This window comes from Bubalus bubalis, chromosome 2 (assembly GCF_019923935.1).
Source record: "Bubalus bubalis isolate 160015118507 breed Murrah chromosome 2, NDDB_SH_1, whole genome shotgun sequence".
NCBI classification, from domain to species: Eukaryota; Metazoa; Chordata; class Mammalia; order Artiodactyla; family Bovidae; genus Bubalus; species Bubalus bubalis.
The window spans coordinates 170,025,614-170,042,116 of NC_059158.1; the positions used below are offsets into that span (position 1 = coordinate 170,025,614).

The following is a 16,503-nucleotide window of genomic DNA, read 5'->3' on the forward strand; positions in this document are numbered from 1 at the left end:
TTTAAAATGCAAAGAAAACCAGGAAGATACCATGTTTTATCTATCGGTTAACACATAAAAATAAATCAAAATCTGGGATACCAAGATTAACAAAAATATGCATGAACAGGCATTCTCAAATGCTGTGAGCAAATGAGAAAAACTGTCCAATCTTTCTGGATGGCAATTTAGCAATACTTATTAAAATGCTTAATATATATAACTTTTGACATGCATATATATAAATATCCACATATATCATTGCATATAATTATGTACATACATATATAGTCATTGCAACATCATTTATGATGGAAAAATGGAAATAGTGCATTTCAGTAAAAAATGAGTACATAAATATTCACATAATGGAATACTATTCATCCATCAAAAAGACCGAGCTTGCTTTCTGTTTTAAGACATGGTAAGATTTTCACAATAGATTAAGAAAAAAAATCTGCAGAATAGTATGCATAAGATTATTTCTTCTCTATATAAAATAGCTGCATGGATACATGAGAATTTACATATGCTTCACCTGTGCTTATATGTACAGAGAGAACAATGTAAAACTACACCAAAACGTGAATAATGATGACTGCAGAGGCATGAGCCTCGCAGAAGAGATGGGAAAGGGGTAAGATAAGGTTACCAGTGGCCTTATTTCCTATATTTTTACACATTTTAATGCCGTAACACAGTTTGACAGTTGCCCTTGAAAGGGACTATGAAGATGTAAAACTATGAGCTAAGTTATTCTTTTAAATGCAAGCTAATAAAATTGGCCTTGTGTAACTATTTGGCAAGAATTTAAATTGTCATTGAGGAACTCTTCAGAGCAAAGCTGGGAATCAGAGTAGGGATTAGTTAGGATTTTCAGGTAGGGTTGTCAGACTAAGCAAATTAAAACTACAGAACTCCCAGTTAAATTTGAATTTCAGAAGAACAATGTGCAACAGGCGGGACACAAAGGAAACAAAATTCATTTTTATGTGAAATTCAAATTTAACTGAACATCCTGTATTTTATCTGGCACCCCTATTTGGGAGCTGCTTCATGGTCCCAGGGTGGTTCTTGGTACATGCTTTAGTCCATGCCCAGAAGTTCCTTGTGCATTTAACTAGTTTCGTCTTCCTTGGTTCCAGTGGTTATTTTATTGGTGGAAGACTTCTTCAAGAGTCTCATGAAACTTGTGGGCCATTCTCTAGGAGAACAAATACATACAAAATTTGGAATCTCAAGACACTGACATACTCTTGAAACCATCTGTAGGTTCCAGGTTAAGAATTTTCATTTCTATCTAGATGTGACATGCTATCCTGAGTCTTGAATTTCATGTCATCTCAACAAATTTAAAGGACTCATACAACCTGACCTCAAGGCTTACTCAAAAACTACAGTAATCAAGGTCGTATAAAACTGGCAGAAGGACAGATATATAGAGTCAATGGAATGGAATAAAATATACCCACATATGTATATTCGAATGATTTTCAACAAAGGTGCCAAGATAATTCAGTGGAGCGTCTTGTCAACAATTATTTCTGGAACAATTGGATATTCCTATGCCAAAAATAAATAAAAGCTACTCGTACACTGAACCACACACAAATACAACTATTATCTCTAAATGGGTCAAAGACTTAAATGTAACACCTAGAACAATACAAGTCTAGAAGAAAATATAGGAGAAAAATTTTGTGACCTTGGGTTAAGCAAAGATTTCTTACATAGAACAGAAAAAAAAGCACAAATCAAAAAAGGAAAAAATTATACATTAGATTCCATGAGTTCTAAAAACCTGCCCTTCAAAAGACACTGTCAAGAAAATAAGAAGACAAGCCACAGATTAGGAGAAAATATTTGCAAGTCACATACCGAATAAAGGATTTGTACCCAAAATATAGAAGGAATTCTCACGACTCATGTGAACAAATATTTCATCCAGGAAAAGGTATGGATGGCAAACAGCACATTAAAAAATACTCAATATCATCCATTGCTATGAAAACGAAAATTAACACAGCAGTGTGATGCTGCTACACACAGGTATTAGAACAGCTAAAACCTAAAGCACCAGTGATACCAAGAACTGATAAGGATGCAAGCAACTGGAGTTCTCACTTAATGCAAAGTAACATGCTGGGAACCAGCTTGGCAACTTCTTATAAATTTTAATATGTCCTTACCATGTGACCCGGCAATCCCACTCCTAGGTTCTTACCAAAGAGAAGTGAAAACATGCCCACTTAAACGTAGATGAATGTTTACAGCAGCTTTAGTCATAATCACCAAAAACTGGCAACAACCGTAAAGTCATCAACCAGTGAAAGGATAAAGCAAACAGTGGTGTATCCATATGGTGGGATACTGCTTAGCAATAAAAAGAAAAACCATTGATGCGTGGAACCTCAGAAGCCTTACACCAAGTAGAAGCGGCACGCCTTCTTTAATTTAAATAATGTTCTGGGAGCCGCAGAACTCTAAGGACAGACATCAGATCAGTGGAGGCTGGGGCAGGGGAGAGGGTTCACCACAAAGGGGCAAGCTGAAATTTATGAAGGTAATGAGCTAGTCTATATCCTGATTATGGAGACAGCTACACAACTATACTTCAAAAATCATAAAACTGAATGTTTAAAGGGGTGAATTTTACTGTATGCAAATTATACCTTAATTTTTTTTTTTTATAAAGTCTGAAAACCCTGCATGTAAGGAATAATCAGGAAGGTCAGTTTAAAGTTAGAGAGTTTGGTTTTCTTTTCATATTTTCTATATCTTCCCTTTCTTGGGTAGTATATGGAAGATATACTTAACAGTTTCCTATATTAATACACTTCACTTTGCTTAAAAATTAAGGATGCTGTGGGAGAGACACTGATACAGCCTTAGGGTTGGACCCTAGAGCCTGGCTACAAACACTGTGGAAGGACTTGGCAAGGGAAACCAGGACCAGTCTTTAGCTCAGTCAAATAAAAATGGAAAAGTAAATTCTTTTCACCAACATTTACGAAAATAGTCAGTCAACCTCTCCCTTTGTCATGGGCCAGATAAATATTTTCAGCCTTGTAATCCATCTTGTTTGTTGCAACTACTCCACTCCGCTGTACTTAAACAAATGGACAGTACTCAAACAAATGGGCGTGGCTGTGTTCCACAAAGCCTGACGGATACTGAAAATTGAATTTTGTATCATTTTCATGCATCCCCAAACCTTATTCTTATTTTTGTTTCCAATCATTTTAAAATGGTAAAACCATTCTTGGCGGGGAGCCTGTCTGCTGTATGATGCCTGGTGCTCCTGGAGTCCTGAGGCCGGCAGTCCTGTCTGGGGTCCTGCTCTGCCCTCACTCACCCTGGGGAGCATCAGTGGCCGACTTAGAGAAGCCCCTCTTCTTAAAGACAACTGCACTCCGACTCACACTGTGATTGTTGACCAAAGATAGGTCAGTGTTCAGATGAAGCAATGAATGGTTCCATAAAAGACTAGGTGGCCTGCACATGCTCAGGCCACATCGTTCTCTGTCGTTTGGCACCTGCCTGGTAAGGGGGCTACAGAGGACAAACTAACAAAAGTCAATGCAGCAGGGAGTCAGCACCAAAATCGGAGCTTTCTAGTATCCGATATATCACAACCAAAGAAAAGAATCTCTACTGGTGGAATTTTAGTCTTTTGGGAAATCAGGGCCAGTCACTGGGCTGGATACTTTTCTAATCCACAACAAATTTCAAGGTTGGCATCGGGATCCCATTTTCACAGAAGAGAAAATCAAGCTGCAGAAAAACGAATTACTTATCCGAGGACCTTCAGAGTCCACCCTAGGTCTGATTCCCTCGCCTGGACTCAACAATCCAGCACATGCCAGCTTCATGAAGACTTCAAGTCCACTTTAAGATGCAAAATCTTTGCCATTGGAGGAAAGCATAAGCCAGAAATTCCAGGCCATTTGAAGCTAGGTGCTTTTGGATGAGAAGGTCCAAGAGCAGGTTGGAATTTGTACTCTTTTTCTCTGCCACATGCCACATGCAGGGCAGGCTGTGGGGGAGATGTCCAGAGTCTAGAGGGGGCTTCTCAACCCTGGTCCTACAGTAGAATTACTTGGAAGACATTTTAAAATCCCAGGTGCCCAGACCCTACCAATTAAATCAGAACCTGGGGGTGGGAGTAGAGGGACCCAGGCACTCATTGATGTTAAAGCTCCCAGGTAACTCTATCATGCAGCCAGGGTTGAACACCAGTGTAAATAAAGAACGAAGGAGGAAATATAAAGAAATTCTTGGGACTTCCCTGGCAGTCCAGTGGTTAAGACTTCGCCTTCCAATGCAGGGGGTGCAGGTTTGATTCCTGGTTGGGGAACTAAGATCCAACATTTCTCGTGGCCAAAAAAATCAAAATAAAAAGCAGAAACAATATTGTAACAAATTCAATAAACACTATAAAAATGGCTCACATTGAAAAAACAGATAAAATTTCTCTTTAAAAAAAGCTTTAAAAAAAATTCTATCCACAAACTTTACTGTGCTGTTGGACTTTCTGTCTGGGGGGCAAATTTCGGACGTTCCTGCCTCTGGGTTAGGCAGCACTGACCGCAGCCGTCTCCTGAATCAGTAAGAAGATCTAAAAATATAACTCAGCCGTTCCGTTTTCTGACTCAAATACCCTTCAGCTTCAGATAGGTTTTCTTTCCTGTTTGATGCCTGAAATGAGGGCATAAACAAAAGCACTTTGGATGATACTGTGTCACATGAGACGCTTAAGCAAAGAAGCTAAAGACAGAAATGCATCTTTGTCAGGTGGCCAAGCTGAGAAAAATGATGTTTCCTAAGAATGCACCAGATAGACCAAATAAGAAATCACTCCATTTTCATAATGCCAAGAAAAACAACTGTTTCTTTCCTTTCTTAAAATCGCTCAAAGGATTTAGATGAGCTTTATCTGTTTGTTTCAAAAGAAAACTTGAAGTCACTGAGACTTTTCTGAGAAACTGTCTCTTTCATAATAAAAAGAACCAAACATTTATCAAAATTTCAGCACAATGAATTTTTTCATTTTAAAAACTGAGGTTGTAGTATAACTCATTCTATTAGGGAGAAAAAGTTGTCTGTTGCCTGAAGGGGAACAATCACAGACACCGAATAGACTAGTGTAATCTTATTATATATGAGAAACATATAATCTTTCTCCTAGCAGTATACCTTGTATTTATGCAACATTTTACTTTTTTTCTCAAAAAATTTTGAAATAATTCTCCCATACATCTTTATATTTATTGAAAAAAATTCACAATTTCCCATTTATTAACTGCACCTTTTCTAAAAAAGAAAATAAGATAAGCATTGCTAGCCCATTTTGGAGATATGAACACTGAACTTCAGAAATGTTCAATTTCTCTCACAAGTTCACAAAACATGAATACCTGTAGAAAAGCCAGAGGAAGGAGCGATGTCTCTTGACAGCTAACACAGAACATTTTGTACAATCCCAATGTGAACTGGTGTGTGTGCATGCATGTGTGTGAATGTGTGCAAAAAGTTCAGTAGAGAAGGCTGATGCTGTGCAAAGTGCTAGAATCCCTTGTTGTTGTTTGTTAGCAAACTTCAATCAAAAATTCATCAGAAGCAGAACCATTGTTTCAAGTTAGGGTGTTTAATCAAAGAGAGGATTATAGAATCAGCTTAATGGGTAAAACTCCATAAAAAGCAGCTCCAAAAACCCCTTTTTCCTCCAAGGGGAGAAACTGACACATTTTCATTTTAATCCCAAAGGGTAAGATTCCCAGAGAACATGACAAGAAAAAACAAACAGGTGTCTGCCTGTTTGAATATTTGACAAAGAATCATTTCATTAAAATAAAAAAGCTTTCCAAACAAAATAACACAACTTTAATCCTTACATGTGATGGAAGGCTTAATGGAAGGGAGGCATTCCTGTACCACTCACCGAAAAGAAAATTTGGCCCAGCAGCTGCCACCTCTGATACCTGCCTGCTTCCCCAAATGAACCAGGAAGGCAAAAACAGCAGCTTCAGTCTTTTTTTTTTTAATTTGAAGTCTGAAGTTTTTTTCAAATCCATCAGAAATACTTAGGTGTCTTTTATGTGGTATCCATATGCTTTCACGATAGCAAAAAATAACTTCAGCCAGGCAGGACCTATGATTCTAACTCTGCAGGAAGGTCCTGCTTGGTAGGCAGCACAAGGAGAATTTTCTATGTCTTTATCAGTCCTGAAGCTTTTCATTCCAGCTGGGCACAGCCATCTGAACTGTGTTTCAGAGCAAAACAGGGTGTTTTAGAGTAAAGCCGGACTCAGAAATCACTCCATCCCCTCTTCACTGAAAAGACTCAAAGAGGTTATGGTGCTAATTTAAGGTCACATAGCTAAAAATAACAGGGACAGGACCAGACTTTCATCTTAGCATCCTTCAGACTCTACAGCTCTATTAATAACATCAAGCCAGCCACCTGGTTCAAATCCTACACTGACTAGCAGGGTGACCTTGGGGCAGTCATTTAATTTTTCTGCACTTCATTTAAATAATGGGGATGGTTCCAGCACCCAGCTCACAGGACACTAGGAGAACTCGGGAGCTATATCTGTAAAGCCCCTGGAATAGCACTGTCACATAGCAAGTACTCGAGAAAAGAGTTAGTAATCATCATCATCGTCACCACGTCTCTGTAGGTTAGATTTCCATATACATCCTCAGAATCCATTGAATCCTTAGGATTTCATACTTTTCAGTCTGTTCTAACACTTTAAAATAGATGTATCTTAAGATGTATCACAAGTCTGGACAGGGGCTTGCATGGCTTGAACCTCTAGCCAGTACCAATGGAAAGAGCACCTAGGCCATCTTATCAGCTTGCCTCCACGTGGGCAGAAGGGAAAGAGGGACAGATGACACTAGACAGGTGTCAGCAATCAAATATCAAAAAACAGAATCAGACCATTCATCACCAACCCTGTGAGGCAGATCCTATCCTCAAAGATGAGGAACCTGAGACGTGGCTTAGATCGCCTGTAACAGCAGGTTCAATGGGGGCGGCTCAGCTTCAAACCCACAGATCCTCCTTCACATTATTCACACCACTTCCCAGAGCCTGGGTACTTCCGTCACCAGCTGATACCAGAAGCACTGCCTGGAGCCATGGCCTTGCCCGAACATCAGCCAAGTGACCACACAGAAGCTGAAGACAGCCTTACTCCATTTTAAGCCCAATTAGTGGTTCATGGCTTTCTTAACCTTACAACACATACCCAAAATAGAAGGAGGGGGAGGAGGGAGAGGACAAGAGAAAGAAAGGAAGGAAGGAAGGAAGGGAGGGAGGGAGGAGGCAGGGAGGAAGGGAACCTCAGAGTTAGGTTCAGTGTTTCCATTGCTGACATTATTGTCTCTGTAGCTGGGGGAGGGGTAACACTTGCTGTCTAAAGAATTCTCTTCACGTACAGGTAGAATTCCATATTCAATTTATCCAGCAAGCATGCCGTTCTGTTTCAGCAACCATTCGGTTTGCAATGGCTAACATCCATTTCCCTTATCTGTAATTGAGTATGTGTAAGGGGCTTTTTCCTCTGTTTAACTTCTCTATTCAGATTGCCTTTTTCCCCCTCAACAGAAAATGAGTCTCGAGTGTTACTGCAAGATAATGAAAGATTAAGTTAGAATTAACAGGAATCAATTTGTTATGGGTTTATAAGACTCCGAATCATCTCAGTTAAGTTCTTCTGGGTAACCAAGTCAGATCAGGTTTCAAATTTGCTAAGCTTTCCTGTTAGAATTACAGTAACTCCAGCTCTCTTCAACTCAGAACTCTGGACACCCAGTACAGCTTCTCCTCACATTCACACAGTTAAGAACTTCTCAGATCAGGGCTAGAGATCTGACTGTTTTGACCAGTTGTTCTGCAATATTTGTGCATCAGGTCATGACTCGTCTCTGAATAAACGCAGTCTTATGTCAAACCCCCACTTTAGGACAAAAAATATTTATGCTTCTCTGTGAATCATCTTTAGGAAGAACTAAAGAGGTTTTTCTCTCTTTTGAAGATTTCTTATATTTTTAGAGTTACCAAAAGAATAAATCCCAGAGTTGGGTTAAATTCCCTATGTTCAGTCTTTCCTCCCATATATTTAAACTGATGTGCACTCTAACCTACCTTCTCCTGTGCATCGCTACTACACTCTGAGTCCAAATCAACTATTTCTTTCAAGGACAGATTTCAGACATGGAAATGTGAGAGTGGTTTGATGGAAGCAATTAGGCAACTCATTTCTCCAGTAAACACCATGCACATCATCAATCAATAGGGGAGATCAGTGAACAGGATTTCGTCCTAATGGCTCATATGGCTCCAACTGGCATCTCCCCAGAGAGTCCTCATTCCCCAAATTTACTCCCAGGTTCATTCACACATTCATCATTATCCCCTCTTCATCCTTATCCTCATCTCATCAGCTCATTGGAACCAGCTAACAAAGAGGAGCACAAAACTGAAAAGAATAGGGTCAGCTTGACCCTATTTGCTACTATCCAGAAAAAAAAAAAAAATTCTAGAAAATAGCAAAAGTTGTCTGTCAGGGTCAAGCTTCTCAGTCCTATTTACCTCTATCTAAAAAATATTAAAGCCTAACCCACCCTATCCTATCAAATCACATCAAACCACATGTGGCCTCTTCACCACAGGAATAAAAGTGCATCTAAGCATTCTCAAAGTAACTCTTGGGGCATTCTCTCAGCTTTACATGAAATACACTCCTCCCCTCCAAATGGAGGGAAGAAAGCATTTGATCTCAACAGTGTTCCATGTTCACTTGGTTTAACTTCATCATTTCAGATAAATCCACTCTTTGCCCCTACCTTAGAACCAAGACTTGGGGTTTTTCTACCTGCACACCCAGGGCTGCCAAGTCACCTACTGAAAACGTTGGTGTGAATAGGTCAGTAGGTTTCACCGAGCTTTTAACATTCTTTAAACCAGCCTCGTTTATTATCTGCCAAATTCTTCTCGAAATCCCAAACCCACAGGCAGTAGCTGGCCATCTCTCGTCCCTCCCCTGGCCCCACGGTTCCTCGAAGCTTCACTAAGCCTGGCTGCCTGCCCCAAACGTGCGCCTTCAGGAGCGTCGGCCGGGAAGGCTACGCACCAAGCCCCACTCGCCACGTCCCCTCCAATGTTTCCTAGGGCTCCAGCACTTCCTCCTGAGCTCAGAAAGGTCTGGCCGCGGGGAGGCAGCTGACCCTCTCGGTCTCCAGCTGCCTTGTCAGAGCCCTCAAGGGAATTGGAAAGGAAAGGAAATGCCCGACCACCGGGCACGGAGCCCGCGAGTCCCTGTCGCTCTTACAGCTCACCCTCGGGTCCAGCGGGACAAAGAGCAGGGGTCACCTGGACATGAACATCCCGCCAGGGACGCTCGCAGGCTGGCCCTTCTTTGCAGCTAGGTCGGGCACCAAGACCCGGCTCTAGCGGAGGGTGGCTCGGCCCGGGTCGAGAGGGGCACGCCACTTGGCGGCTCACGGTCGTGCCAGAAGTATGAGGGCCAAGGTAGCCACCAGGCCCTGGAACGGCGCGCCCGAGAGCCCCGAGCTGGCACGGCCGGAGAACCAGGGTAGGCAGAGAAGAGACGCTTCCGAGGTCGGCCAGGGGTCCGCGTCCACGCGAGCCAAGAGGCCACTTCCATCGCCCACCCCGAAAAGGGAGAAGCTTGGGTCAGGCCCCTGGAGCCCCGCACTGGACAGCGCGCAGTGGCCAGCGCCGCGCCCGCCGCGTCCACTCACCTGGCAGTTGGTGCCAGAGACCCCGGCGGGGCAGGTGCAGCTGTAGCCGGGCTCGCCGGCGGCGACCGGGGACTGAGGGTCGGGCGCAGGGAGCTGGGAGCACACACCCCCGTTCTGGCAGGGCTGCGCGCTGCATGGCCCCGGCACGGGCAGGGGCGCGGCGGGCACCGGGCTGGCCAGGCAGCCGCTGCGGGGCCCCGCGCCGAGTAGCAGCAGCAGCAGCAGGGCGGGTGCCGGGGCGCGGCGGGGCGGCATGGCCGACAGAGAGGGCGCGGGAGCGGGAGCTGGAGCTGGGGCGCGGCGGCGGCGCTGGCGGCGGGAGTGGTGGTGCTGGCGGCGAGAACACAGCTCGGTGGGGCCGGGCGCCTCCTGCAGATGCGGGATGAGAGGTTCCCGGGGCAACGGCGGGCGGGGCCTGTGGGCGGGGCCAGCGGGGGCGGGGCTCCGGGCGGGCAGGGGAGGGGAGGTGGGTACCCTTCCCCCCAAACCAGGAGTTGGGGCAGGCGGAGCAGAGAGGCCGACAGGGGGCCCCCAGCCACGAGGGGTGCGGTCAGAGTCGGAGGTGTGTCCAAAAGCGGCTTTAGGAGACAGCAGTGGTGATGCGGGACTGGCGGGGAGCTCCGAGGGGCTCGGGAAGAAAAGAGGGGTGGACGGGGTCAATGCCAACGCGGGGAGGACTTTACGGGCTTCCAGGTGCCGAGCAGCGCGCGCCCGCTGCGGGACGAGCAGCTGCTGGACTGGCCGCAGCCGCCCGCGGCCCCTCGGCGCGGAATCTGCGAGGCCGTAGCGGAGACCGGCCTTATCTCGTTCTCGGGGCTCCTTCCCCACCCCTCCGCCCGCCACAACACTTCTCCCGACACACACAGCCCTCCCCGCGCCGCCTCCCAACCCCGGCGCCCCGACAACCGCAGATCGGTGGGGCTGGCTAGGAAGTGAGTGACCTTGAGTTCTGCGCAGCGCTCCCCGGGGCCCCTGTCCTTGGTGCTGACCGAGAGCCTGCCCTTTGCCGAGGGCGGAGCCGGCCGCGCCGCTCGGAAATGTCTGACTGTGGCGTGGAAGAGCTGAAAGAGGCCTCGGAATCAGGGTGTCCAATCCTGCCGTTGAACCGAGGAGGAAACTGAGGCCCAGACGGGCTGGACTAGACCCTAGTGGGTCACTTGACTCCCAGCCCAGGATGCGGTCGGTTTTCTGAAAGAGCAGTTCAGAAGTGCAGGTTCGCAAAGGCCCTGCCAGGGTTTACTATAGAGCCCTGAGTAAAGGGAATGTTCCTCCCGACCTACTTGGGTAGGGGGTACGGAGAGGGGAAGGGGAGGCTCCTCTAAACATCCAAGTTAGGCTGACTCGTGCTTTTACCGCTGGGCGGTCAGGATCCGCCGAGGAGATGAAGCCCACCTTGTCTCCCCATCTGACCTTTCACAACCTCTGCTACGGATGGGCTCCCAGGAGCTAGTCACCTTGTCTTTAAGGTGGCCGTGTGAGAAAAGAAAATGGGACCCTCTGGGATTAACAGGATTGCCCGAACTGAATTAACAGTTCGGGCAAATTTTCTAGACCACACAAATAAAAGTTTTGCAAAAGCTGAGCCAGTAAGAAAGTAGAGATGACGCGTGAACCCAGCATGAAGGTTCCACAGATGAGCAGCCAGGGGCTGATAAAAGTCTCCAGTGAAAACAGGAGCCAAACTGCCCGGCCTCTCCCCACCTCGCTCAGACACAGGAGCAAGTGTCAGGCGGTTGTGCTTTAGAAGATGTCTAAAATCCATGTGACCATTACAAACCAAGTCACTGAAACCCAGACTAATCTGCCTGCAGCTGGAGAATTCACACCTCCAAGTGGACCCAAACAGTTATTACATTTCCCTCACACCTGCTGTCTTTTAGCCCAGACCTCCTGTTTAAAAAAAAAAAAAAAATCTTAATTTTGTGCCGCACCAGCACCCTCTGCTGGTCCTCCTCTCATCATTCAGGTGTTTCTGTGCGGGGGGAGTGTCGCATTCTTTGCTGAAACTCTTACCTTAAATTCTGGAATAATGAACTAGTGCTGCTCATTCCTTTCCATCAACACACACACACACACACAATTAGGTGTAAGGTTGTGAGCTAATTAAAATCACACTTTAGTTTGCTATATTTTTGCCTAACCAACTCTCTTGGGGGTGAATTTCATATCACTTTGAACTATGAAAGACGTAACTGGTTTTATTTTCTGGATGCTGATTTCTGAATTTTCAAGCTAACACTGAACTTTTATAAAAATATATTCTCTCTGTCTTTATCTTTAAAATGCATATTATGAAAGAGACAGTACAAGACCATTTTTATCCAAGTTAAAAAAGACTAAATTCAGCCCTCTTGATTGTAAGAGGAACTATGCAATTATTTCTGGACAGTAGAACATGGTATTATGTGCCCTGGCTGCAAAACATCCACACACTAAATACCACGCCAGTGTTCACTCTTATTACTGCTGTTGTCACTCTTGGAGAAATGGGTCTTTTCTTTGGTTCTGAAGGTTGATTTGGTGTTTGGCTGACAGTTTCCAACCATCTGCAAGACCTCCAAATACCTAACCAAAGAGCCCAACTAATATATTACTATGTCTTATTAACATAGTTATTAAAACAATGCTGGTTCTATGTTTAAACAAAAACTCAAAGTTCAATTATCCAGACCTTTGGTTCATATTATTCTAAACTTAAAAACATCTAATCTTCTCACTAACTCACCTTATTTCCTTTTTTGATAGAGATCCTACTTTAATAAGTCAAAGGTGAAATACCCAAATAACATGTCTGGATTTCAGCAAACCATGTGATAGAATTTCTCAAGATCCCCTCATGGAGAATGTGGGTTTGAAACCATTGAACAATTGTAGTCTGAACATACTAGTCAGCAAATCACTACCAGGCTAGAGGAAGTTTTTAGGGAAATGCCATAGACTCTCAAAATTTGGCAACAAATACAATTCATATCAGAATCAAGATATAAAAATATTTCAACTAGTTAAAATACTGAGCTAAAATAAAGAAAAAGGAATATTAATGAATGTGTGTTTGGCCTTAACTGCTATTTGCCAATACTTTTACCTCTATTCCTTCCAAGAACTTCTTTGTAGGGTTGTACTTTTCAGACCTCTTGCACTTAGGTGTAATCACATGACTTGTCTTGGCCAATGAAATGTGAGGGGAAATAGCACACACCACTTCCAGGCGGAAGCCCTTAAAATCCAGTGGAAATTCCCTGGCGTCCTGTGGTTGAGACTTGGTGCTTCTCCTTCAGGGGATCCAGGTTCAATCTCTGATAAGGGAACTAAGATCCTACAAACTGCCATGTGGCCAAAACTAAAATAAAATCCAGTGCATGATTCGTGACCATGGTAACCCTTAAGATTCTGAAAGTTGGAGACTGTGTCCCTTAGCAGGGGCGAACATTGTAAAGCAATGGGAACCTGCAATAGACATCGTGGTGTAAGACATAAGCCATTGTAGTGTTAAGCCCCTACGTCCCAGTGATGTTAAATAACTCCAGACCACACACAAGAAAATGTCAAGGCAGGACAAGTCGGGCCATGCAGCTCAACCAACTATCTTCAGTGTGATCTTTTGCAAGATAAAAGGCTGGATCCAGTTATGGATTCCAAAGTCTCTGAATTTGATGGAACAGAGACATTTTTGAGAAACAATTTGGCTCATTTCTTTTCATGGATCTACTCCAGAGTGATAGCTCAACTCAATATACTTTAGATGTTACAAAAATGTTACAAACCAATGCACGCATGATTCTTTTTATTTTTTGCCTTTTGTCACAACAGGAGAAACACATCTTCCGAGGCCAGCCCAGGTTCCTAGGCAGCCATTTGGGGATCACTTGCCTCAATGAGAACAACTCTCATTGTAATAGTGAGGTTCCCAGGTTCTGAACTCCAGAGCATCCTGTGGGAATGCTGACCTGACATATGGTGTGATGGTCCATAGACTCAGACTCTTGTATTTAGAACAATCTGCAATGGTTACCTGGTATGACGTCCCAGGGTTTGAACTAAGGTCCAAGCAGGAACACTTATGTGGGGTGGTATAGCACCTTCAGCTCACCTGGAGCTCCACAGGCACTAACATACAGGCAGAGCTCATTTCATGAGTAAGTAAAGCCCTTTGCTTTACTGTGCCTCACAGATACTGCATTTTTTTACAAATTGAAGGTTTGTTGCAACTCTGCTTCAAAAAAGTCAATTAGCATCATCATTTCTCTAACACATTTGCTCACTTCCTGTCCTTGTCACACTTTGGTAATTCTTGCAATATTTCAAACTTTTTCATCATTGTGTTTGTTATGGCAATCTGTGATCAGTGATCTTTGATGTTATTACTATGACTCACCGAAAGCTCAAATATTTAGAATTTTCTAGCAACAAAGTCGGAGAAGGCAATGGCACCCCACTCCAGTACTCTTGCCTGGAAAATCCCATGGACGGAGGAGCCTGGTGGGCTGCAGTCCATGGGATCGCTAAGAGTCGGACACGACTGAGCGACTTCACTTTCACTTTTCACTTTCATGCATTGGAGAAGGAAATGGCAACCCACTCCAGTGTTCTTGCCTGGAGAATCCCAGGGATGGCGGAGCCTGGTGGGCTGCCGTCTATGGGGTCGTACAGAGTTGCTGTGAAGCGACTGAAGTGACTTAGCAGCAGCAGCATAAACAAAGTATTTTTGATTAACGTATAGAGGTTTTTCTTAGTCATTATGCTATTATACACAACAGACTACAGTATAGTGCAACCATAACCTTTATATGCACTGGGAAACCAAAAAATTCCTGTGACTTACCTTATTGTGATATTCACTTTATTGTGGTACTCTGAAATGGACCCTCAGTAGCTCCAAGGTGTGCCCACATGCATCTGTTAATGATTAAGCATTTACCGCCTCATTCAAGGAACCTAAGTTTTCTGCAGTCATCAGCAAGTTGGACCCTATGCCTCTCTCTGCACCAGAGTGGCCTGTAGATGGTGACGGCATTACTGCTGCCTCTTTCCACTTTCAGTTTCCCACTAAGGTTACACAGTACATTCTTGCCTCCTGCAGAGGGTGGGCCTGGATGCTGGATTGAACCTGGAGTCAGCTTTAAATAAAAAGTCAGCCCCACAACCCACACAGGGGACACATTGCCTGGTGTCAATGTTCTGCCATAGAGAACAGCACCACTCTGCCTACTCCGACCAGAACAGTAGTATCAGGACCCACAGCGATGCCGAGCAAATTAGGCTCTTTGACCTTCAGATGCCACGCGATATGGAGACAGAAATACCTTTGCTGGAGGAGGTCAGTAAGAGGATGTGACGCTGATTTGAGCAGAACAGGGCAATGGCTCCTTACTCCCTCGTATCCTTGAAGTATATTTCCCCACATGCCCACAAGAAGCCACAAAGTCTCAAAGACAGAGACTTGAGAGAGGAACGTGCTGTTGAGATCATCTGGACCAAATACGAGATTGAACTGAGTTAAGGCCTCTGTGTCAACTTGGAAGATTCTAGTGGTGGGTGCACGGATCTACTTGGTCTTGCAGTGCCCAAGACAGGCCTCATATGTACCTCCTCTTGCTTATTAATGCTGCCATTGGCCAATCCAGAGTGGTCCGCCTCCACTCCTTTCTCTGCTTTGCCTTGCCCTCTGGGTTATAGGGCCAGTTCCACATTTCACCCAGGAAGTCCCTGATATTTTGAACCAATATTATACTTTATAAAGATGTTGGGAGAATTAAATGGGATGATAAGAGCCATTAATGTGGTCAGTTCAGTTCAGTCACTCCATCGTGTCCAATTCTTTGCGACCCTGTGGACTGCAGCATGCCAGACTTCCCTGTCCATCACCAACTTCTGTTAATATGGTACCATTAATATGGTAATGAGCATTAATATGAGTATATTTCACGTATTATCTCTTTGAATCCTAATGCTAGCACAATGAGGTACAAACCAGGATTTGTGCCCAATTTTAAAAGGACAAAATTGAGGGGCAATGAGATTAAGTAAAAGATCTAAAGATTTCTGCCAAGGGGTGCAGCACATGAGTTGGGTGCTGATTGGGGCCAACTCTTCCTCATGGTCGTGTCCAGGTGGACAAGCTCAGCTTCTTCACTGACCAGTGCAAGCCTTTCAGAAAACCTGATGAGAAAGGCTCACTGCACTAGGACCAGAAAATTTAGAAAAAGATTTAAAGTCATACAACAAGTAGAGTGGCCAGGACTCACAGAGAGGATTCTGGCTGAAGAGCCTGTGCTTTGAAACTGCACTCTGCATCTGCTATATGAATTTCCTGCAATGCAGGTCTGATATAGGGTAGATACTGCCATATAAATATATATGTGCATGTGTGTGTGTGTGTGTGTGTGCTGTGCTGTGCAAGTCACTCAGTTGTGTCCAACTCTGCGACCCCATGGACTATAGCCTGCCAGGCTCCTCTGTCTATGGAATTCTCCAGGCCAGAATACTGGAGTGGGTAGCTGTTCCCTTCTCCAAGGGATCTTTCCAACCCAGGGATCAAACCCAGGTCCCCCACATTGCAGGCAGATTTACTGTCTGAGCCACCTGGGAAGCCCATACACACACACACACACACACACACACACACACACACACAGTTTATGGGCTTCCCAGGTGGTGCAGTGGTAAAGAATACACCTTCCAATGCAGGAGATTCAAGATATGCGGGTTCGATCCCTGGGTCAGGAAGATCCCCTGGAGGAAGAAATG

The 16,503-nt window shown here is 44.5% G+C and overlaps 1 protein-coding gene across 1 annotated transcript in view; it reads right to left on the reverse strand.

Moving 5' to 3' along the window:
* Positions 1-10,923, reverse strand: part of DNER (delta/notch like EGF repeat containing) — a 383,862-nt gene extending 372,939 nt beyond the window's left edge. The window contains exon 1 of the mRNA XM_006047101.3: positions 9,757-10,923. Within this exon, the coding sequence (XP_006047163.2) occupies positions 9,757-10,011 (255 nt within the window). The 5' untranslated portion in view covers positions 10,012-10,923. The remainder of the gene's footprint in view (positions 1-9,756) is intronic.
* Between the last annotated feature and the right edge of the window lie 5,580 nt (positions 10,924-16,503).